At 41.2% G+C, this 23182-nt stretch overlaps 1 protein-coding gene across 2 annotated transcripts in view; it reads right to left on the bottom strand.

Moving 5' to 3' along the window:
* The window catches only part of MRC1 (mannose receptor C-type 1), a 58905-nt gene extending 44325 nt beyond the window's left edge, over positions 1–14580 (bottom strand). The window contains exons 1-4 of one of the 2 annotated variants that reach the window (XM_065666513.1): positions 14322–14580; positions 10174–10575; positions 8586–8759; positions 1557–1721 (exon numbers count right to left, since the gene is read on the bottom strand). In XM_065666513.1, the coding sequence (XP_065522585.1) occupies positions 1557–1721; positions 8586–8759; positions 10174–10575; positions 14322–14382 (802 nt within the window). In that variant the 5' untranslated portion in view covers positions 14383–14580. Of the gene's footprint in view, positions 1–1556; positions 1722–8585; positions 8760–10173; positions 10576–14321 lie in introns of those variants that run through there. The other variant, XM_065666514.1, reaches the window with a different exon arrangement.
* Between the last annotated feature and the right edge of the window lie 8602 nt (positions 14581–23182).

Genomic DNA, 23182 nt, shown 5'->3' with positions numbered 1-23182 from the left:
ACTGCATGGAAGAAGCCTGACGAGCAGACCAAAGGAAGGTACTGGAATCATAGACCAGTTAGAGTTGGAAAGGACCTTAAGATCATTTAGTTCCAGCTCCCCTGCCATGGGCATGAACACCTCACACTAAACCATGTCACCCAAGGCTCTGTCCAACCTGGCCTTGAACACCGCCAGGGACGGAGCATTCACAACTGCCCCGGGCAACCCATTCCAGTGCCTCACCACCCTTACAGTAAAGAACTTCCTCCTTACATCCAATCTAAACTTCCCAATTCTCCCCCTTTACTCCACTTTGGAGACCTCACCTGTAGTACTGTGTCCAGTCCTGAGGTTCCCAGTACAAGAAAGATACAGACCTGTTAAAGCAGGTCCAGAGGAGGGGAAAGAAAAATATCATCAGAGGGCTAGAACATCCCTCCTGTGAAGAATGGCTGAGAGAGTTGGGGTTGTTCAGCTGGAGAAGAAATGGCTCCATCAAAATGTTATCATGGCCTTTCAGTATCTACAGGGGACTTACAAAAAGACTTTAAGACTTTTTAGCAATGCCTGTAGTGACAGGACAAGGGGCAACGATTTTAAACTGAAGGAGGGTAGATTTAGATTGGACATACGGAATAAATTCTTTCCTGTGAGGGTGGTGAGACACTGGAACAAGTTACTCAGAGAGGTTGTGGATTCCCACCACTGGAAGTGCTGAAGGCCAAGCTGGAACGGGCTTTGAGTCATCTGTTCTAGTGCAAGATGTCCCTCCTTATGGCAGGGAGGGTGGATTAGATAATCTTTAAATGTCCCTTCCAACTCAAACCATCCTCTAATTCTCCGATTCTATGAACTTACAATGTACATCATATAGCTTATGACATAAACAGTTTTGAATTGAACACATTACATCGTCCAACTGGTATATCATATCCAAAACATTTTCTAATCTGTTTAATAGACGAATTAGTGGACTATTTCATCTGTACACAGATTAAGAAGGTGCTGAAGAGGGGACCACCTCATTGTAGAATCTAGTTTTATTCAAGTACAAATTCAGGAAAGAATTTCCTCTGAGGAGAAGTTTGGAAATCACTTAAAAAAACACTGACAGAGACTGAAGAGAAGAAAAGCTATTTGTGAGTCCTTTTGTCTATTAGTTCTTTTTCTTTCCTTTCATATTATAGCACATACCGATGATACAATGGTTTTAATGCGGTGGGCCAAATATGCTGACTAGTACACAAAATATGTAGAGCAAAATCTTGGTATCTGCATTTTTGGTTTACAAACTTCTGCATTTTCCTGCATTCCAACATGCATTTTTTATTCTTACATTACTTAATTGCTGTGCGGGTTGTGTAACTGTAACTTTCTGGCAGTACATAATCAGGATAAAATAATCATTATCTGTCCAATTTTCATAGCTGAATCATTCAAGATAACAACTTAAATCTACGTATTACCAGAACTGAATAAATATCAATTTTCAAGATGGAACATGTCATATAAGTGTCACTTTTACATGAATGCACTTCTTTAAAACAAAAAAATGATGGGTCATATTACCCTACCTGTCAGGTATGTTTGTTCATGCAACTCTGTGATGCTTAATAACTCCGCCTTCTGTTGTTGACAACTTTTTCTTGCCTGGTGCCATTTCAGAGCTGCCTCAGAGTTTATCTGGTACTGGACATTTGTTAAAGGATCTGTATTCCACAATAAATCAACACTGTTAACTGTAGAGAGAAAAAGAAATGCTGTAAGTGATCATGAAGATGGAGCCAGAAAAAATATAGAATGAATTGCATAGCAAAAATATACAAAACCTAAACACTGCTATAGACAACTGGTTTGAAAGGAGCCCTGAGGCTCTCTAATATATTAGTAAATGCAGGGCAGAGCTAAACCATGACAGCCCTGTTGGACAGTACAAAGGTAATGAAACAAGGTCACCGTTTTCTCTCGTGTAACAAAGCTGCTGTTTAAGGTAGAAGATAAGCAGCTAAAGTCACACTAAAAAAGTTGATTTGTCCCTGTGGAGAAAAAGACTAAAAACTTCAAGACTCATGCCAGCTAAGATATAGATCAAGCAAACAACTTTTCTTTTTTCCCCCAGTTTTTTTACTGATTTGAGGTACTATTTAAAGTGGTTATAGATCTTCTTACTAGAGGTAATCAGACCCAGGCACGGAATGCAACACTTGCATTATCAGCATCCATCTCACACTTTCATGCAGTTCCCAATTTGTCTTATGCATGTATCTGCCATAACATCATGCTTTCTTCTCTGCCATGTGACCTAAGGACCTAAGAGTGATCTCCAGGATTACCTGACCTTAGCACATTTAGGCAATGCCAAACCAGTGGAAACATTATGCAGCATTAGAAGCAGCTTCAGAAGATACCACACTCCTTTACACTTGCTGTAACCTCTCCTGGCTCATCTCAATTGAATCCCCACAACAAGCAGCAGAAAACAGTGTGACCTTGCTCTGCCAAATATGGAACCTACAGGAGGCCCCAGGAGTGAGCTAAATATCATATAAAGAGATTAAAGTTGCATGACAAAAGCAGAATATAGCAGAGGTCACTGTATGTCTGCTGACAATAGGAAAACAACAAATTCCTGCAGCCTGTATCAGAGTTTTTCAAGTTGCAAGCTGTGAAAAAATTGAGAGAAAGAGGTCTTTTCCTTTTCCGAATTCAGAGAGCTCAGAAAACTTGAGTGTGCAAATAAGAGGAAAACACTATAATAAACAAAACTCAAGACAAAGGATGATGCATGTTAAATGTCAGCAGGTCAGTGACCAGTTCCACTTTTTCCTGTATTAATTCTGATAGTGTATAGATAATATGCAGTGCTTCTTTTCTAATTACTCCTATGACAAAAAAATCAAATATAACCTACTGTAATAATGACATTTGACTAAAAATGGGTACTTTCATCCCATTATCATTATCCACAAACCAACTTCTGTCCAAAATGTTTTATGACTATCAGAAGGCAAAATTTCTTTGCTACTCTATGTTCTATAAGACCATAAATTCCTGTAGACAAGCACAGCCTGGGATGAAAAGGAGATTGCAAAAATAGTACAATCTATAATTCAATAAAGAAAACTGCTTCTGACTTGAAATAAAGGGTTTTAGAAATCTTGTATGTTAATACAAGTCTCAGGCATTCATCCAACCTTCCACCTCACTCCCCCAGTCTCATAATTTACAGCTGACTTGCATATGGTGCTCTCCTGTAGAAATTTGGTCTTTCTAAACCTTGGAAAATTTGGTTTAAAGATATTTGAGTTTTATGAGATCAAATGCCTTCACGGGGCAGGATTTTGGAAAACCTATATTATATTGTTTAAAACTTAGTATCCCAAATGAAGCCAGAAGATAAATCACTTTTCTGGAACAATATATTTTAGTATCTAAATTAATGTTAAACTACACCTGTCCTTAGTACATGACTGGAGATAGAAATAAAAGCTGAACTTTATCCTTACACAGATGAATTCAGTACACATTCTTTGTAGTCACTCAAATTAGTGAGAACTAGCTATTTCCACTACAATTACTATCAAAATCCCAGAAGTAAACATAGTAAATTAAAAAAATTCACCCATGTCTTTGAAACTTCTCCATCTTTAAAGCAAAGCAAGGCAAAAATGCTTTGAATTTCAGGTATAGCCCTTGACAGACAAGTTCAAGCTTACAGGAAAAGCACAAAGTGCTGACCAATACAGATATTTCTGACATTTATAATTTTTCAAATTATAATGACAACATGATTATCATATAAAAATATATTATTTCTCCTGAATTGGCAAATGGAAAGTTCTTGAGAGATTTTCATTTCAAAAACACAAGCTGAAATCTGGCCTTTGACTAGCAGTGACAATAAAGTGTTCTTGTTTGTTTAGTTATCCATCCAACGCAAGCTGGACTCCCAGTCCAATATCCTCAGAAACTGCATGAATAGAATCATGGCAAACAAAAACTGAATCTAAATCTTGTTAAGTAGTGTATACAATAACTGCCATTGCTTCCTCTTTGAGCATACAGTACGGAAGGAATCTCATTATAGACACATTACAGTTTATTATATACAGTCTTTACAACTGTATATAATGCTGCCAATGGTAAAAAAGCCCAAATTATACTAAATTTCCTTCACATGCTTATTTTCACTTCGATATCTTTTCTCAAAGTGCTCCTTTATTTTTCCTAGAAAAGTTTGTGACATCCAAAGTCAGGTTATGCGCTCCAGACAAATCAGAAGAAATGAACAAAATTAACCCCATATAACTTAGTTGATCAGTTCACCAGGCATTAGAACCAGACATAAAACCACACAAAAACCCCTTAAAAACATCTTGAAACAGAAGCATGGGGGAAAATCCTGTCATAAACAAATAAATTCAGTGTTTTTGAATTAATACAAAGATGTAAGTGGTAAATGCTCCGTCCCTGGCAGTGTTCAAGGCCAGGCTGGACAGAGCCTTGGGCAACATGGTCTAGGGTGAGGTGTCCCTGCCCTTTGCAAGGGGGCTGGGACTAGGTGATCTTAAGGTCCTTTCCAATCTAAACAATCTATGATTCTATGATTGTATGTAGATTTTTACAATAATTAACATACCAGGCTAAGACTATTTAAATATTTCCACATTCTCTGCACTTCTTTTTTCCTTCCTAGTTTTATGCAAGATTTATGCATAACTTATAAGGCTTTCTAAATTCTTCACAGAAATTCTAGCTCTTTCATTTGTCAAGAAAAAGGCCTTAATGGCCTTTTGCCCACTTGAATACATCTATAGGCACACTCACACTCCTGAAGGTATTACAATGTGCAACCTGTTTTCTTCTGCATCACCCTGTTTGGTACTGCAGTGCAACATACAGCTCAAAAAGAGACAGTGTAACCTGCAAAAAAAAAGTACTTCCTAGGCTACTAAAAATTGTCTGATGTAGCAACATTTCTCAGTTTGTTCCAGTGGGATTTACGTTTCTACTGTCATTGTGTCAGCATCTCTTTTTAAAGCACTGAATAAAAGATCAGACTCACGATTATGTTACCTCCACTGTTCAGATTTCTTCACCTCTACTGAGTATAATAACTGTTGTAAGTATAGTCTTATGCCTTCTTAGACCAGTAACGAGTGGTGTCCCTCAGGGATCAGTGTCGGGACCGGTCTTGCTTAACATCTTCATCGCTGACATGGACAGTGGGATTGAGTGCACCCTCAGCAAGTTTGCTGATGACACCAAGCTGTGTGGTCCGGTTAATACCCTGGAAGGAAGGGATGCCATCCAGAGGGACCTCGACACTCTTGTGAGGTGGGCTGATGCCAACCTCATGAAGTTTCACTGTGACAAGTGCAAGGTCCTACACCTGGGTCGGAGCAATCCCAGGCACAGCTACAGATTGGGCAAAGAAGAGATTCAGAGCGGCCCTGCAGAGAAGGACTTGGGGGTGCTGGTTGATGAGAAAATGAACATGAGCCGGCTTCAGTGTGCGCTCGCAGCCCAGAAAGCCAACCGTATCCTGGGCTGCATCAAAAGGAGCGTGACCAGCAGGTCAAAGGAGGTGATCCTGCCCCTCTACTCTGCTCTTGTGAGACCTCACTTGGAGTATTGTGCACAGTTCTGGTGTCCTCAACATAAAAAGGACATGGAACTGTTGGAACAAGTCCAGAGGAGGGCCACGAGGATGATCAGGGGACTGGAGCACCTCCTGTGTGAAGATAGGCTGAGAAAGTTGGGGGTGTTCAGCCTGGAGAAGAGAAGGCTGCGTGGAGACCTCATAGCAGCCTTCCAGTACCTGAAGGGGGCCTCTTCATCAGGGACTGTAGTGACAGGACAAGGGGTAATGGGTTAAAACTTAAACAGGGGAAGTTTAGATTGGATATAAGGAGGAAATTCTTTCCTGTTAGGGTGGTGAGGCCCTGGAATCGGTTGCCCAGGGAGGCTGTGAGTGCTCCATCCCTGTCAGTGTTCAAGGCCAGGTTGGACGAAGCCTTGGGTGACATGGTTTAGTGTGAGGTGTCCCTGCCCATGGTGGGGGCGTTGGAACTAGATGATCTTGAGGTCCTTTCCAACCCTAACTATTCTATGATTCTATAATTCTATGATTCTTTATTTCAGAAAACATTTGAGAATGAAAAAAAAAAAAAGCAACTGGTTCAATTATGATAATTTCACTGTATGTCCAGGCTCTGGGATGAACACCTTGCAACACATAGATGATTTTCATATCAGCACCTTTGCTCCCCTAGACAGTTTAAGAAACAGCAAAAACTTCAATCTTATTAAGGAACCTTACATACAAAGACTTAAGCATTCTATGTTTAAAGGTGCTGTTAAGGTTTATTAATTTATCACTCTCTCATGAATCACAGAATCACAGAATCCCAAGGGTTGGAAGGGACCTCAAAAGATCATCTAGTCCAACCCCCCTGCAAGAGCAGGGTAACCTACAGTACATCACACAGGAACTTGTCCAGGCGGGCCTTGAATATCTCCAGTGTAGGAGACTCCACAACCCCCCTGGGCAACCTGTTCCAGTGCTCTGTCACTCTTACAGTAAAGAAGTTCTTCCTGATGTTAACGTGGAACTTCCTATGCTCCAGTTTACACCCATTGCCCCTTGTCCTATCACTGGATATCACTGAAAAAAGCCTAGCTCCATCATCCTGACACCTACCCTTTACATATTTGTAAACATTGATGAGGTCACCCCTCAGTCTCCTCTTCTCCAAGCTAAAGAGACCCAGCTCCCTCAGCCTCTCCTCATAAGGGAGATGTTCCACTCCCTTAATCATCTTTGTGGCTCTGCGCTGGACTCCTTCAAGCAATTCCCTGTCCTTCTTGAACAGAGGGGCCCAGAACTGGACGCAATATTCCAGATGCGGCCTCACCAAGGCTGAGTAGAGGGGGAGGAGAACCTCTCTTGACTTACTAACCACTCCCTTTCTAATGCACCCTAAGATGCCATTTGCCTTCTTGGCCACAAGAGCACATTGCTGGCTCATGGTCATCCTCCTATCCACCAGGACCCCCAGGTCCCTTTCCCCTTCGCTACTTTCCAGCAGGTCAACCCCCAACCTGTACTGGTACATGGGGTTGTTCTTCCCCAGATGCAAGACTCTACACTTGCCCTTGTTAAATTTCATCAAGTTTCTCCCCGCCCAACTCTCCAGCCTGTCCAGGTCTCGCTGAATGGCAGCACAGTCCTCTGGTGTGTCAGCCACTCCTCCCAGTTTTGTGTCATCAGCAAACTTGCTGAGGGTGCACTCAGTTCCCTCATCCAGGTCATTGATGAAAATATTAAACAGCACCGGTCCCAGCACCGACCCCTGAGGAACTCCACTAGTCACAGACCTCCAGCTAGATTCTGCGCCATTGACCACAAAATGCAGTGTACTCTTCTTTCATAGGGCTGACTAAAATTTCTGTTACCACAGCCTGTCTCTCATTAAAATATATGACTCAAACCTGAATATTTTATAGCCAGTACTGAAGAATCAGGAAGGAAACATGCAGACAATCAGCATAAAGCAGCTTTTTCCAAAAACAATCACAGCCATCTGAATGGATTTCCTTGAATTATGCCAAAGAATTAAACAACATTTTAATTATGCCTCCTATTTGCTATACTCAACGAACACCAGACAGGTAGCATGCTTAAGTTAATCTTGCATGTGTTCTATAAATGGGATCGGTACTCCCAACATGAGTTTAATATCTTGAAAGTAATACTAGCAGATTAAAAACAAAAAACAAAACAAACAAACAAAAAAACCCAAACCCAGCCATGCAGTTTTTATTTGTGTAAAATAAAAAAATGCAACATCCATGGAAATCAGGACACTAATCCTTCATCATCAAACCAGTTAAGATCAACATGAACTGTTTTCCTCACATCAAAGGACAGACATATTTTTCTCCTTAGCTCTGACTTTGGTCAGCTGGAGCTTTACCGCAAAACATAGTAATAAGAAAGAAGGGAGGGAGAAGTGCTACCTCTCACAGCATGACAGAAGAAGCATCAGCTTGCAGGCAAAATGCTTAGTGCGTATCTTACAGAAGTTCAGAGAAACTGTATTTTATATTCAAACCTGGCAATTTAGAATATAAATACTTCTCATTGATTTTAAATACAGAACTACAATGAAGCACAGAGATTTGGGAAAAACTGCGATAAGAAAAAAATTCATGTAAGCTCCTTCGTGTTTAAAAGGCAAGTTATTTCACAAAGTAGTCTTCATTTTCAGTTAAGCTATGTTCTAGCTTCCAATACTGCTGCACAAATTTCTGCATTGCTTTTGCCTATGCTAATGTCACATCTTTACATCTAATTAACTATTTAAGTAAATGGTGTAATTACAGATTCCAGCATACAGTTAACACACACAGAGATGTATTTGGTTATTCCTTTTATGCTGAGCCCTGTATTTGCATATTTAAGTAGTTCCTAATAGGATAACAGGCTGACAGGAGACAGAAAACTGCACCATTTCAAACTGTATTTATTTTGTACACTAAAGCACATAAGAACACCAATGAATAACAGCACAGCAAAATTATGAACATGCAAAACTTACATTTCAATGGGCAAAATCCATACATCTTGTCAATATCAAAGTCTGAAGTGGTTCCACACCAGAACCAGCCATCTGATCTGCCAGCATTTGTGCAGTCAGCATACCATTTATCACCAAATTTAAAAGGGAATACACAAGGTGCTCCGTTGGCATTTCCTTTCACTGTGTAGGTATCTAAGGAGACATAGCAATTTAAAAATGTATGAGCAGTAATAAGCATATGACATATATCAGTTCAGCTTTATGATCATAGCATATCATAGCAAGCAGAGCTTGCTAGCTTAGTATACAAACTGTACTAGAAATGGGACTTTGACAACTATACTCTCTAGGTTTAAGTCGATACCCATGTCCACAATGAGACAACTTTTTACTGCTTAAGGAAACCTGAACTGGACTGGAACTGAGTGAGCCAAGTACATTCCCATGCTAAATTTTGTATGCATAACAATCAAAAGTATAAAATCCACACAGTTAAGCAATTTTCTTTTTGAGCACAAACAACTGCTAATATTTTTATTAATAACTGCCTCAGTTGCTGGCCACTGTAGACAGGGAAGAGCACATACACATAAACTTGAAAGATACATACCACTAAGCGCTATACTATACCCAAATAAAATGTCAATTTTTTGCTTTGGCAGAAATATGACTTGATGAAACTTATCAAAGTAACTAAAGCAGTTTTCTGTGTGTGCACATATGTACACGCATTCATGAGAGAACATACAGAGAACACTACTTGACAGGGACTACTAGAAAGGTGACATATCAAGGTCAGTGCCTCACAGACCTGCTGGAAAACAAAGGAGGAAGGAATGGCAGACCATCACTCCATCCCCCCCTGCCTCCTTTCACATGGTTTGCTTGGCTATGGTTCTTTTATTCTGGATTTAGACCAAGGATAGTACTGTAATCAGCCATTGTGTAAACCACAGAAAATGCATCCAATCCATTCATCCCCCTGTGACCATTTCTGTTTATCAAAGAATAATAAATGTGAAGCCAAATGTATTCCCACATACTTATCATGAATATATGTATATATGTATGTATCTCACACATAACTTTTTCAAATTTAACTACTTAAAGTATATGATCCCTTTAACATTTCAGCACCAACTCTGAGACTCACTTAGGAAGGCATCTTTTATATGCTGGAGCTGAAGATGCCAAGAGTTAACTGAATCCTCACAGCATTATTAATATTTGCTCCCCAAGGAAAAAATACCATAATCACAGACTATACACTTACACTACATCTTTCTGTACATGAGTATTAAAAGCTATCATTAACTGTTGTGCCATAAAATAATAAATACGCATGTTCTAAATAACCACAGACTTTTTTACCCTCTCCAAGTGAATAACTACCATGAATGGTTAATTATCTATCGGACCTTGGAGAACTTCGACAAGAAAGCAAAATGAACCCCTCACACACACTCAGGTATTGCTGATTTCACCAGAAGACACATTCACTGATCATTAATGAGATGAAGCAAATTCCCCTACACTTCTAGATATTTTTAAATAGATACACAGAGAAATAAGTTTGAAATACAGAAATTAATTCACAGAACTTTACCTTCATAGCCTCGAGAACACAGATCGTCTGTGGTTCCGTAGACTTTCCACCTACTCCATAAACCAGATCCCTTGTACAGCATAATATTCCTTTCCTGTCTGTTTCCATAGTTGAAAAACAAATCTTCCCCTTGGATTGCAAAGAGAGTCTCATTTCTGCATTCCCATCGCTGAAGTTCACTAGCCTTGTCACAGGGATACAGAGTGACCGGAACCCAGTCTTTCTTCGAAGGCACTCCCAAGCACAATTTGAATGCTATGCTCATAAGCTGGTGATCTGAGACCCACCTGAATTTTTGTGACTCATTTTCTTGAACGCAAGGAGCAGTAGTCACTGAATTAGAACTTAGAGCTAGTACACAGCGCTTGTGTTCTTCGTTATATATTAGAAAGATGCTAGTATCTGCAAGACAAAAACCACAGAAATCATTTGAAGTAATCTTGCCTACTATCTAAATGAAATATGAACCTGGACATTACTCATGGGGTTAAAATCCATTCAGCAAAAGGAGATATGGTAGCCCTGTGGCCTACACCTTTTAAATTAACCATAGAATGCACCTAGCTCAGATGTGAGGCCATTTCAAATACTTTGCTTCAGTGGAAGTATCCACACTCAAAAGTGCAAGGCAGCAGAGATGCAGATCTAGTGCCTCCAGTAGCACTAAAGCACAGCTTAAAGTGAAGAGAAAAAATGCACTCATGGTATTATTCCAAGCTGTACCCATGGGAGTTACTGAAACAGGGGAGTGCATACACCATGCACTGCAGATACTGACTATGAGCACTCCAAGCAGCCCTGGCTCCTTGTTCCTGGCTCCCAGACATGAGGAGATGACAGCAGCCACTAAGTTCTCTCCAGGCTCCATTTCCTCACCTTGAGGAGTTCTGTTCCCATGCGTTCTGCTAAAATCCTCGAAGTCTTAACTGACGGGAAGGATAATTTTTTAAACCTTATACACAAGCTACCTGTAGGGCTAGAACAGCATATTCATTTTTCACTCTGCTGCAGTTGCCAGTGATTTCTTTTTCCTTTCTTCCATTTCTCCAGTTTGAATGAAACAATTGACAATAATGGGATTTGCCATTATCAGGTATGCCTCTTAATAACTTACAAAAATCTCCAAGGCTCTTCATAGCTTCCAAGGTTGTTCCTCCCCCCATGCTTCACAGCACACATTTTCATGTATTCAAGGTTTATTTCAAAATTGTAAACATTAGAAAAATTTTCAGCATCTGTTACACTTGGATGTGCTATGGAGTGCAACATTTCTGAGCTGGCCTTGCCCAAAGACTGAGAATTTCTACTCTCTGATCCCCCTGAGACACATTTTAGCACACTAACTTAACAGTTCTCTCTGATACTGGTTCGCAGGATGTCACAGGATGCCCAAGGTCTTAAAACTATATTTTAACTGGGCTACAAGCTAGGAAAGAGGAATACTAGTTTATATGACTCGGGGGATTGAAGTTAATGAAGAAATATTTTGGTGTATGATTACCAAATTAAACAAATTATATAATAGTGAAATATGTAAAGAGAAAACAGGTTAACCATAGAAAATGTTCTCTGCTGAGGCTCCAGTGTGGAAATAATCATACTTTTATGCAGAAGAACAACCACCTGGGAATAAATAACCTCTCTCTCACAGAATGAGCTGACCTAGACTTATCTCATCCATGGTTCAGTTTCCTTCTCCTGTCCTTTGGCTTCCAACCCACTGGGAGGTAGTGCAAAACTGATGAGCACCGGGGACAGAAATTGCTTCCTTTTGCCAATCTGCTTTACTCACAGACAATAAAAGGAAATGTATAATCATTATTCCTGGTGATATTTTTTTTATTCCTCTTTTCTACTAGCATTGAGCACAATGTTGCTGTGAACTGATATATGCAATGCTTGCAATTCTCCTTTTCCTGAAATCTTATTTAAAGTTCCTGGGTAAAAGAGACATCAGGCGTGTGTAGAAAACACTGCCTGATCTTTCAAACTCCTAAAATTGTATTTGTCGCCTAAAATAACATTCCTTATTTTATGCAGCTTATAGTGTTAAGGAGAGGATGCTATGCATGTGAGAAAGGTAACCCAAAGTCAAAAGCCTGGATTGCTACACTCAAGCCTGAAAAGGAGTAGAGTTTTGGCTTCAGAAACAAGATTAGAAAGGTGGGGAAAAAAAAAGTCACTGCAGGTGTGGGGTGAAGACGAACCTTTAGCCCTCTGCTACTGTGACTGCCTGTTTACTAAGTGTTAGCAACGTGGAAACACAACATGGATTCTTATACAAGGGCCTCAGCACACACAGGGCTCTGACAGGCACTACTATAAAGGTAAGCAGCTAAAGGGGCAACATAGCCAAGCAGGCATTGAGAGTAAGTTGGCACTAAAACATAACAGAACAGGAGGCAGCAGGCTGCAGGAGCAGCTGTGGCTGAGAATATAATTGCAGGATTTCCTTCCCCTCAGAGTTACTCCTGTCTCATCCATGACCATACAGCAGACTTGTAGCATGGTCCTCTATTCCTCCTGTTTAGAGCTTCATTTCCATGTTTGCTTTGCCTGCTTGGACACAAAAGGGGACTCCCATACAACACTTTCTGTGTGAGTTACTAGGTAGTCTAGAAGAATATGAAACAAGCCAGGTATTTGTGCAACACTTCCTATGCCCTGCCATCTCTTCTCTGTAAATATCTATCACTCCTGTCAACATGATGAGCTGTATCTGTAAAACAGGCTGAGCAGAATTACTCATATAACCATCGACTGTGTTTCACTGTTATGTAGCAGCATTTTTCATAGAACTCCCATAGCAAGGCGTCATTCCTCTCTGCAGATGAGCTGTAAGTGGTACACTCAAAGGTCCACCACAGCGTGATCAGTGAAACCTACCCTGGTAAGGAGGTTCTTTAAAATGCAAAGGCACATGCCAGGCATAGGAGCCAATTTACCTCACCATTATAAGCCATTCAGGGACATCTAGAATCTCTTCCCTCAAGTGTCCCAAGCAGGTCTTGTGAGAATTTTTCTCGCAGGCTTTCACTATTCTCCACCCACCACAATGTGACTATTCGCATGTCTTTGGCCCCATCTTATATCTGAAGAATTGTGCCAAGTACTGTAAAATCTGTCTGGCCAAGTATCTTTCCCATATATTTTCAGTATGCCAAGGTAGCTTCACATCCTGCAACATGTGCAAACTATCACAGATTGTGTAAGTGTAAATCAAGCAGTAACTCATGACGCGGCTGAAGCATTATCAGTGTTAAACACTAATGGAGAGCACCAGAAGAGCACACCAAAAGCCAGAAACAAGAGAGGGGGGGAGCAATAAGGCAGCAAGCAGGTAGGTTGAGTGTCTTCTCCATGGAGAAATGGAGAATGGCCTACAACAATTGCTGCTAATTACACAAAGCAAGGAAGGCAGTGTCATGAAGTTTTGTTTCAGTAGATCTCAAACTGGGGAGTGGATGATGTTTTGAGTGAGAGTTTTTGTAAGGGTAAATGCAAAACTTCCACTGAAAAAATAGCTGTGTGCTGGAAATGATGGCAATTGCAGAGCGAGCAAGCACAAGCTCCAGGTTTCACCAAGAAACACAGCTTTCACCTGTCTTCACAGCTCTAAATATACCAGTTCCTCAGCTACCTTAACATCACCTCAGGAAAGCCATCTGCCAAAACGAGGTCCCCACACCCACAGAGGACCAGAGGACTGGAGGAAAGGGAATTCCCAACACCAAGCCCTTCCACAACCTCAGTGGTGAGAAACTACCTGGGGGAAAGCTAGGTGATGGTGTTAAGTTGCTCAGGGACTGAGACCCCAGAGCAGTGGGGTAAATTGAGGCACTGCTAGTGACAGCCCTGTTTGGCGATCACAATGCCATGGGCACCCAAATGGCCACCTCCTTGGGCACCTTTGCTCACCGGGCACCTCAGGGTGCAGGGGAAGAGAGGCAGGCAACTTAGGGAGGGCTCGAGGGGAGGCTCCCCTCATGCAGCACCGAGGGGGTTAAAATGGCCGCGGCTTCTCCACCTGCACGGACTCTTCCCCTTCCACCACCCTCATCCCCCAGGTCAGGCTGGGCTAAGTGCCTGCCGCGACCCCGTTCTGTTCTCGGCACGTCTCCTCCCGCACAGCCCCTGCGGGCACTTACCCAGCAGCGGAAAAACCCGGGGGAGAAGTGCGAGGAGAAGCAGGAGCAGGGAGGCAGCCATCGCCGCTGAGCAGAGGGCTTCCCGCCGGGCAGGTCCTCCGCACTTGTGAAGGGCTGGTGGATCAGGGGAAAGCTCTGGGCTCGAAATGATAAGGAAATATCCTGTCACATGGGGTGTTTTGAAATAACAGGAATTCGCTGTTCAAACTTTGCTTTCCTAAGCTGATTTTTTCCCCCCTCAGCGGAGGGAAGAGCCTCCTTCCAGGAACATGCAGGTGATAAAGTGGTGATAGCTGTGAGGAGGGCTGTTTTTCTCGTTGTTGCCGTTGGTGGTTTGGGGTTTTCTATCCCCTTTGCGACCCTGCCAGCGTTTCACGTGGGTCAGTGGTTTGTTTTCCAAGAACCCGTGCCAAGTGAGCAGGACATCTCCCTCCTTTCCTCCTGAGGGGAAGCCAAGTCTCAAACGGAACCCCTGCTCGAACGACCGGGTTTCTCCCGAGGGCGAGGGCTGCAGAAGTAGCAGAGACCTACTTTTGGGAACCCGGGACTTTGCTTCCTCCATCAGCTCCCCCACCACACTGGCGAGCAGGTGGCTCCAGAACACGGAGGCGGCCGGGGCCGGGAGGGAGCGCGGGGGTCGCAGCCTGTGCTCGGGGCAGCGGGGCTAAGCGAGAGCCGGGGTGGGGGGGAATGCACGGGCTTGAAATCTCTTAACGAGGCGTTTTCTGAGCTCAAATAAACGAAATCAAACGGATTTTTTTTTTATTTATTTATGATTTATTCTCGCGGCTGTGGTAGCTGTATCTGCTGTTAACAGGATACAAATCTTGCTTGTGAATCGGTGTGAGAACAAGCAGAACCTTGCTTGCTCGCTGGGTCTTCACAAACTGAGGCACCTAGGTGGGTGGGATTAAATAATCTTTATGAAAAGGTGCCTGCAGAGCACAATCTGCCGTGAGTTTTTTGCAGCTTTTTGCTGTGCTGGGTAGGGGACCTTCCTGTGTGCTTTTTTTGTGGGGAGCAGTAACTTACTGCTTAGAGGCTGTTACCAATATACAGTCCAAAGAGTCCCAGATGGATTTAAATCGTCCGTCGTACTGCTGTTTTACCTATAGAGGCTTTTGTAATATATGGGACTTGAGCATAGTGATACACCATACCTGAATATGCAAAGCATCAAACTTACCATTTGTAATAATAAATAAACAATAAAGCGTGTCATAACAGCAGCTCTCCCTGTACTGTCATGCACTCAGAAATCTCTGGTAAGTGTTAATAATCTCCAAAAGCCTCCCTGCTGGAAGTTCTGCGTGGAAAAGTAGAACACATCCAGGGAAACACCTAGGTGAGATTAGTATGGAAGGATTGAGAAGGTACTTCAACAGTATTTATTATTACAGGAGAAGAACTGATAAAGTCCAAGCTTGTTTGAAGTCAATTATGAGAGTCACATTAACATCAGAAGGGATTCCAGCCAGGCACTTCAGCTGTGCTAGGCCCTCCTGTAGCCTACGTGCAGGGAGTGAAGAGGAAGTGCTTCGTAATTTCTCCTGACATCTGTGGACCCATGTAAAGGTCAGGAACAGCCTGGCCCGGGGACAGGAGGTGGGAAGTATTTCAGCCACAATCGGCAATGTTCTGTATAGTTATGTTGATGAATTCTCATCTGGGAAACTTTACCTCTTGCTGCAGGATATGGTAGATATTTATTATTCACTATTTGCAATGGCCCTTATGCTGAACAACTAAAAGATCCAAGCACCCACACTGGGGTAATTACAGCTAACAGTCATTGTACAATTCAGAAATTAAGAATTCCTCCATATCCTAGCACTACCCCCTTCAAAAGATTCTGGCATTCAAATCGTGTATGAAAAGTGGTTTTAGACGTGGAAGAAAAAAGTATTTTCCTAAGTCACCTTAATATTTGTTTACATATTTATTTTACTAGCAGTTAACAGCTGGAAGCTCAGGAAAGCATCTACTGCTGTAAGGAGCAAGTCAGAAGATAGATAGAGAATAATTTTGCTCTCCCAACAGAATACTTCTGTTTGTAAGAAAGATGGTCACTGAAAGTTTGGGAATTCATGGTATTCTTTTGACCCAAGATAAACAGAAGGGAGACACTGTATGAAGTTCAGTCTGAATGTAAGTACAATTGCTACAAAAGTCTTTAGATTAAACCCAGATGATTCAAAAGGCAAAGAGGGCTGCACGTAACTTAAGTGCATATGCATGTCACACAAATAGGCAGAGAAACAGAAGAAAGTAGATGAGTAGTTATACCTATTTGGCAGTCAGTGGCTGTACCAGGAATGAACCATACTCTGAAGTAACAGAAGCAGCTGTATTAGGCCATTCTTGGAGAGTCTCAAAACTGAACTGGACAAGGAGCTGAGCAACCTGATCTAAATTTCAGGTTAGCCCTGCTTTGGGGAGGGGGCCATACTAGATGACTTCCAGAGGTGCCTTTCAACAAAAATGAGACATCAGAGGAGCTACATCCAAGGCAAGCATTCCAGCCTTTCTTGGGATCTGTGCCTCCTCAAATTAGCTCCCTTCCTGATCTGAAAACTGCCATTTTTGCGTTGTCCTTCGCACATACTAGAGATACTGGCTCTTCAAAACCATTTTGATATGTGCACACCTGCCTAAAGCAGCACAGGTATCGATAAGCTTGTTCCCATATCCTTCACATCTCATCTGCAGCATACTCCTCAACAATTGTGCCTGGATCTAGCTTGCTGTTTGGGAATCATCACACAAATACATGAATCTAATTCTGATCTGATCCAGTCCAACAGATTTTTGCTCTTTTGAGACAAAAGGGTGCAGCAAATTCTCAGGCTACAGAGAATTGTAGGCAAATAGTTACCATAAGTCCAATTAGCTAAATAACTAATGGCAGGATACATGCCCTATTTAGACATATGTTTTCATCTCTCCCTGGATAGCAAGCCAACTGCCATTTACTTTTGGGACAGGAAGGCCTAAATTCCTTTGAAACAGGTCAGACCCTCTCTGCTTCTGGCACATCCAGTACTTGCAAGTGGTGACTCTTCCTAGCAAAATACCCTGAAATCCTGAAGTCACAGTGGCCCTTGACTTTGATAGTGAACAGAAGGATGCAAAGCTCTGTCTAAATGAAATCATATCCCAGCCTGAAACGTAATATGCCTGACTTGTTTGTGTTGAAGTAAAACAACTGGATTGGTTCTTTCACATTTGCATTGAAGATGGGTTTTGGTGTTTTTCTATGGGAACCTGTATCTTTCAGAAGGCATTCTAGAGTTTTCTATACATTTGTAATGCTTGCATGGTCATACATTATAAACACAGACTCAAGAACAAAATGTGCATCGTTTGCATCCTCACTATTATCACAATACCTATACTGTTAAGAAGCTCCGTAAACAAGACACTGAGCAGGGAAAAAAATGAATTGGGGAATTGGCAAAGTGAGTATTTCCTTTTTATGCAAATCAGATTCCTGTGAAATGTTATTCAAGAAATATTTCGAAGTTTCTAATTTCTAAAAACCAAATATAATGGAATGTTTTAGGAAGGAAATCAAGCAAGGCTTCAATATCTGTCACCAGAAAACCTTTACCTAGCCAAAGTCCCTTGAGGATACCATTAATATCACGCACAATATTCACTTTAAATCCAACTAATGCAGTCTTCAATTTGTGCTTTAAATAAAAATAATAATAATTAAAAAAAAATTAAATTCCAGCATTCTGCCTTTATTACAAAGCAAGTACGTTTTTGGTCCTTGCATATACTGTAACTGCTTCATGACTATACATAGCTATTGGAATGCACATATACGTACATAATTTCTAACATTTCAAGTTCAGCTCATGCTCAAACTACACTGTGAAAATAAAGAAAAATGTCCACACCCTTGCATTTCTCGTTGCTTACAGCTACAATGAGTGTCACCTGCATAGTTAAAGCCATGGTAAATATAGCCCAAAGTTTTCAGGTGCTCAGGACAAATAAAGAAATTCTACATTTCTGCTTTCTGTACGATAGAGGAGACTCAAATGGCAAAGGATAGAAGATTGTGGCTGTAGAACACCCAGTGTGCCTATACATATCCTGTCACTTGCCTTTTATCAGTTCTAATTTGATTTTTCCATGGTATTCTACTACATCATGTTTCAGAAATACAGCTAGGTATTGGATTGTGGGGTGGGGACTGTTCCATATAGAATGCATACAAAAGTCCTTAATTATAAGGTATTCACATTTTAAATCAGCATATTTTGTTAGGGGCTACTTGGTGAACACAGCCAAGACTTACTTTCTTTGAATGAAAGGACTTCTCCTTGATGCTTGACATCCCAAACTGCTTGTGAGATGTCAAGTTGTAAATGCTTTCTGTCTTGATATAGATATTACACTCTTATTCTGTGAACACTGAGGTAGTTTATATGCAACAAGCAAGGGAGTTTTGATGCTGGAATGAGTTACCCATAATGGAAGCCTATAAACATTACAGTGTTTCATTAGATCCTAGAGTATTTAAACAACATTGTCACACTGTTGCATGATTTTGGAGAGTTAGCTTTCTAGAAGATTGTATTGTTGTAAAGAAATAATTAAAGTTAGACACTGTACTGGTTTTGGCTGGGATGCTGTTAATTTACTTCCTGGCAGCTCAGATGGGTCTATGTTTTGGATTTAGGACCAAAACCTACTACATGAAACATCCCTGTGTTGATAACACAAGGCTGTTCCAAAGGGCTGTTCCACACTTTATGGTGTCATGCTCAGCAATAAAGGCTGAGGAAAGGAGGAGTGAGAGGTGATGTTTGAAGTTATGGTGTCTGTCTTCCCAAGGCCCTGCTTACCTTGGGAAGCAGCTGAACACCTTCCTTTTGGTGGGAAGTAGTTAATTAAGTCCTTATTTTGCTTTCCTTGCACATGCAGCTTTTTGCTTTACCTATTTAACTGTCTTTATCTCAATCCACAAACTTTCTTACTTTTATTGTTCTGATTCTCTCCCCCATCTCGCTGCAGGGAAGTGAGTAAGCAGCTGCATGGGGCTTTGCAGTTGGCTGGGGTTAAACCACGACATAGGCTAAAACATTATTTATGATGATCATTTCAAGAACTTTACTATTCTATACATTCTAACTAGTATATAGGAATTGGAGAATTTAGCTTTATTTAAACCATAATCTTTCAGGGATCAAAAAGAATTAAAGGCTAAGAGGAAAAAACACAGAAATCATGAATCTTCTCCAAGAAATTTTCAATGTCATACTAACTAAATGTAACTATAAAACTGAGGAAAAATTATAGTGCTGTTGTGTATGAACTAAAAAAAAGCAAGACACAAGCCTATGGGTACTGACCAACAGTCACCAGACCTGATTTCAAATGTAGCTAAGGCTGAAACAGGCATCTTTCCTCCATACAGGAGCTGTGTGGAGAAGGGTTATGAAAACTTTCAGCACTTTTTCATCTCCTCTCTTGCTTTGCAAGGCTTAAGCTCATCCTGTTGACTTCTGCAGGCACACAGAAATGACAATAGGAAGAGTGAACTGAGCAGTGCGTAAGAATCCAGTTCAAAACTGGTTTTACAACACCAGCATCACAATACCACCACAATCAAGAAATTTTGACCACTGGTGAGGGAAAAAACCACACAACCTAGAGCACTACCAAAAACGTTTGCTTTAAATCCCACCAAAAAATCTCCTCTAAATACCTAAATGTGTTCAGCTCACCTACAAAACTCTTAATCATCCTACCCTCCCTTCGCTGTCAGTGGAGAGAAATAGAGAACAATTTGGATCTCATACTTTCCGATGTCCCTTCTTACCTAACTTGAGCGTGGGACTGCAGTAGTCACTGGGATACATATATCATTATGCTAAGAAAAGCAATTAAATAAATACTAAATGTGAATAGCCATTTTGGTTTTCTCAAGGCAGCAGCTCAAGCCTTTGTCGTGAAGCCCTACATGCTTTTCTTCTTAAAAAAATAAAACTTTTTTTTTAATTGCTTCTTTACCCTTCAGTTGTCCAGCATAAAGCAAATGTGATTAACTTAATTTTTCTGTCATCTGCCTACAAGCTATGTCAGGTATGTGTAGTACAGGAAGAAAATTGCTCACCACTGATTTGGGAGGCAAGTACCTCAGTTCACTCCCAGAACAGAATTGTTCTCAAACATGAAATCCATGTTACAATTCCCCTCCAGCCAGGATGCAGAAAAGGAATGCCACTGGAGTAATCGTCGGTTGCTCTTCACAGTCTATTCAGCTTTCACTCCCATTTTGTAATATCAAAGCACTCCTAAGTGATAATTGCAGGAATTTTGTTGTAATTACAATGCTCTGCATGGCAAGGAGCTGTACACAACCAGAGCAGTGCGACCCATGATGCTGTTATCTGCACCACAAATGATTCTAAAGCTCTGGGCTGCTGTTTCCAGGGACTGTAAGTCTACTTCTCAATTAACAAAATGAATACACGGCTTAATCCCCCTCATAACTTTAGAAGTACACCAGCGATCTCTTAAGTTTTCTTCATGTGTAATAATAACCAACTGTGTGGATATTGTTGCAGAGTCCAAGGTCAGCAGAATTTGTAACTCAGTGGGAGCTGAGCAGAGCACACCTTGGAATTAAGGTAATGCCATAACATATGGATAACTGTTACTACCCTTGAGCTGTATACTCAGTTCTAGTTATTTGTCATAGTTAAAAAGAGACACAGCAGAAATGTGGCAGTTCACAGGTGAAATAGTGTTTAATAAGGAATTAAGGTATTTTCTTACCAGGAAATAAGGGGTTTTAGGAATGAAAGGCAAAAGCAGAGAAGAGGGTTATTTTGGGGTTTCTTTGTTTTAACTTTACTTCAAATAATATAATTTTGGCTGAAATTATAGGCCACACTCCTTAACTCCTTAACCACAGCTTTGACCCTGTCTCACAGGAACAGGAATACTATGGCATTCCTACAAGTATTAAGGAGGGTACTATTCTTTTGGCAACTCTTCTGTTGGATAGTAGTTGAGCAACACAGCAGTATTCTTTATTATAAGTAAAAGTCTACATCTATGATCAGTATCACAGTAAGTCTGTGCCATCATGAGTATTAGTCCGTGATGGCTACAGAAGCAAAGTACTGCACAGATGTGACAGAGGAGTTGTATTTGAAAAAGGGAAACAGTTTTCAGTTAAATTTCCCAAAGAACTATGAAATGAAGCAGAAACACGAGTAAAAAGAAAGGCACATATTTTTATAAAAAATCGATACTACCCCTAATATTAGTCAGATTATTATTACAGGAGTTTAAGCATATGCTGACCTCAAGTTTCAGAAGTGTTATCCATGGTATAGGGTTTCTCCATGGGCAGAATATTAGATTTTTGGAAGAAAATATACCTGATTTCACCAAATGCACTGAGAGTTGCAGTCACATCTACGATATCGTGTTCAAACCTCCTGTCTTATTCAGTGCAGTCCTTAAGCCTGTGCTGGCTGGGATTTCTTTCACCATTTTTGTAGAATTTAAATATCTTTTTTTCACCAGCAAATGAACCCAGTGAAATTGAAATATTATTATGTAAGCTAAGCAGTCACTGAGTACATATGATTGCATTTTCAGTGTAGTAGGGGGAAAGATGAAATTTTATTTCACAAATCATTCAATTTCATTCTAATTTCAACAACAAGATTTTGGGGTTTTTTTTGGTAATATTTCCTGCAGAACAGAATAAAATTTCCACGCCTCAGTTTCGTCTTTGCCAGAGCAGACCAAGCTTCTCTCCCAGTGTCTTCCCTTCAGACCAGCACCAGAACCGTAAGGTGACCCTCTGCCTCCTTGTGTTTTGCTCATTAATCAGCTGGGTTTGTCCTCCCTGAGAATGACCAAGTTTGATAATGATGTTTTCACTTGACATTGTTTAGTCACCAAATAATGTCATTTTGATTAGTCCAAAACTATTTGCTCATTCAGGCTCGCCAAGTTTGCTTGAAAAGTGATTGTCATGCTGGATTCACAAGACAGGGTGACTCATTAGACCGCAGCAGGGTGCGTTAGATCTGGGCACGTGTACAGCGACGGATGCCTCCCACAGTGGATTTCAGATCTGTACAGCACATGTCCTGTAACTGCAGCATCGTCCAGGAACACTGCAGTCCTAATGAACACACGGTTCTGCATCAAGCCGCTCCCAAGCACCTAATTTAGTGATCCCGTGTTTCACTTTATTCCTGCCTTCACTCCCTTGCCTTTACAATGAGATACTTACTACTTCCCTCGACTTAACAGAGGAGCAAATGTAGCGATGTGTACATTGAGTATTGAATATGATGGAATTTATGATACAGAAAGTGGCTGAGGCAGTCTCAAAGCTATTTTGCTTTCCACCCTATTTCCAATGAAATAAAACCCGTGTAACAAGTTTTTAGATTGTGGTCTGAAGAGGTGTGAAGGAGGATGACCTGCAAGACAGGGATAGAGGGAGGGAGGCAGGCTGGTAGCTGGAGTAGCTGTGATGGAGGGAGCACACCTGCCAGGGGGTGAATAGGGGTAAGGATGATGCTGGCTGCTGCTGTGAGAAATCGCATGCTGAAACAAGAGGCTGGGACTGGTGTAAAAGAGATTTCGGGGCTTAATTTTTACCTGGATCTCAGAAGGCTGCTGGAGTTGCAGTAACCAACCCCACTTTTATCTGTCTGCTCCTCCACAGCTGAACTTCGGAGCAGCACTGCTGCAAGAGATAAACACCTTACCACCTCCTCTCAATGCAATGTCTCCTGCACTGGGTATTAGGGGGAGAAAGATAAAGAGAAGACGGAAGCGTAAGCTGCCCTCTTCTTCTTACAGAGTTTTGG

Source organism: Lathamus discolor, chromosome 2 (genome assembly GCF_037157495.1).
Source record: "Lathamus discolor isolate bLatDis1 chromosome 2, bLatDis1.hap1, whole genome shotgun sequence".
NCBI lineage: Eukaryota > Metazoa > Chordata > Aves > Psittaciformes > Psittacidae > Lathamus > Lathamus discolor.
The sequence above is the reverse complement of the archived record's forward strand: the minus strand, read 5'-3'. Positions and strand labels throughout refer to the sequence as shown.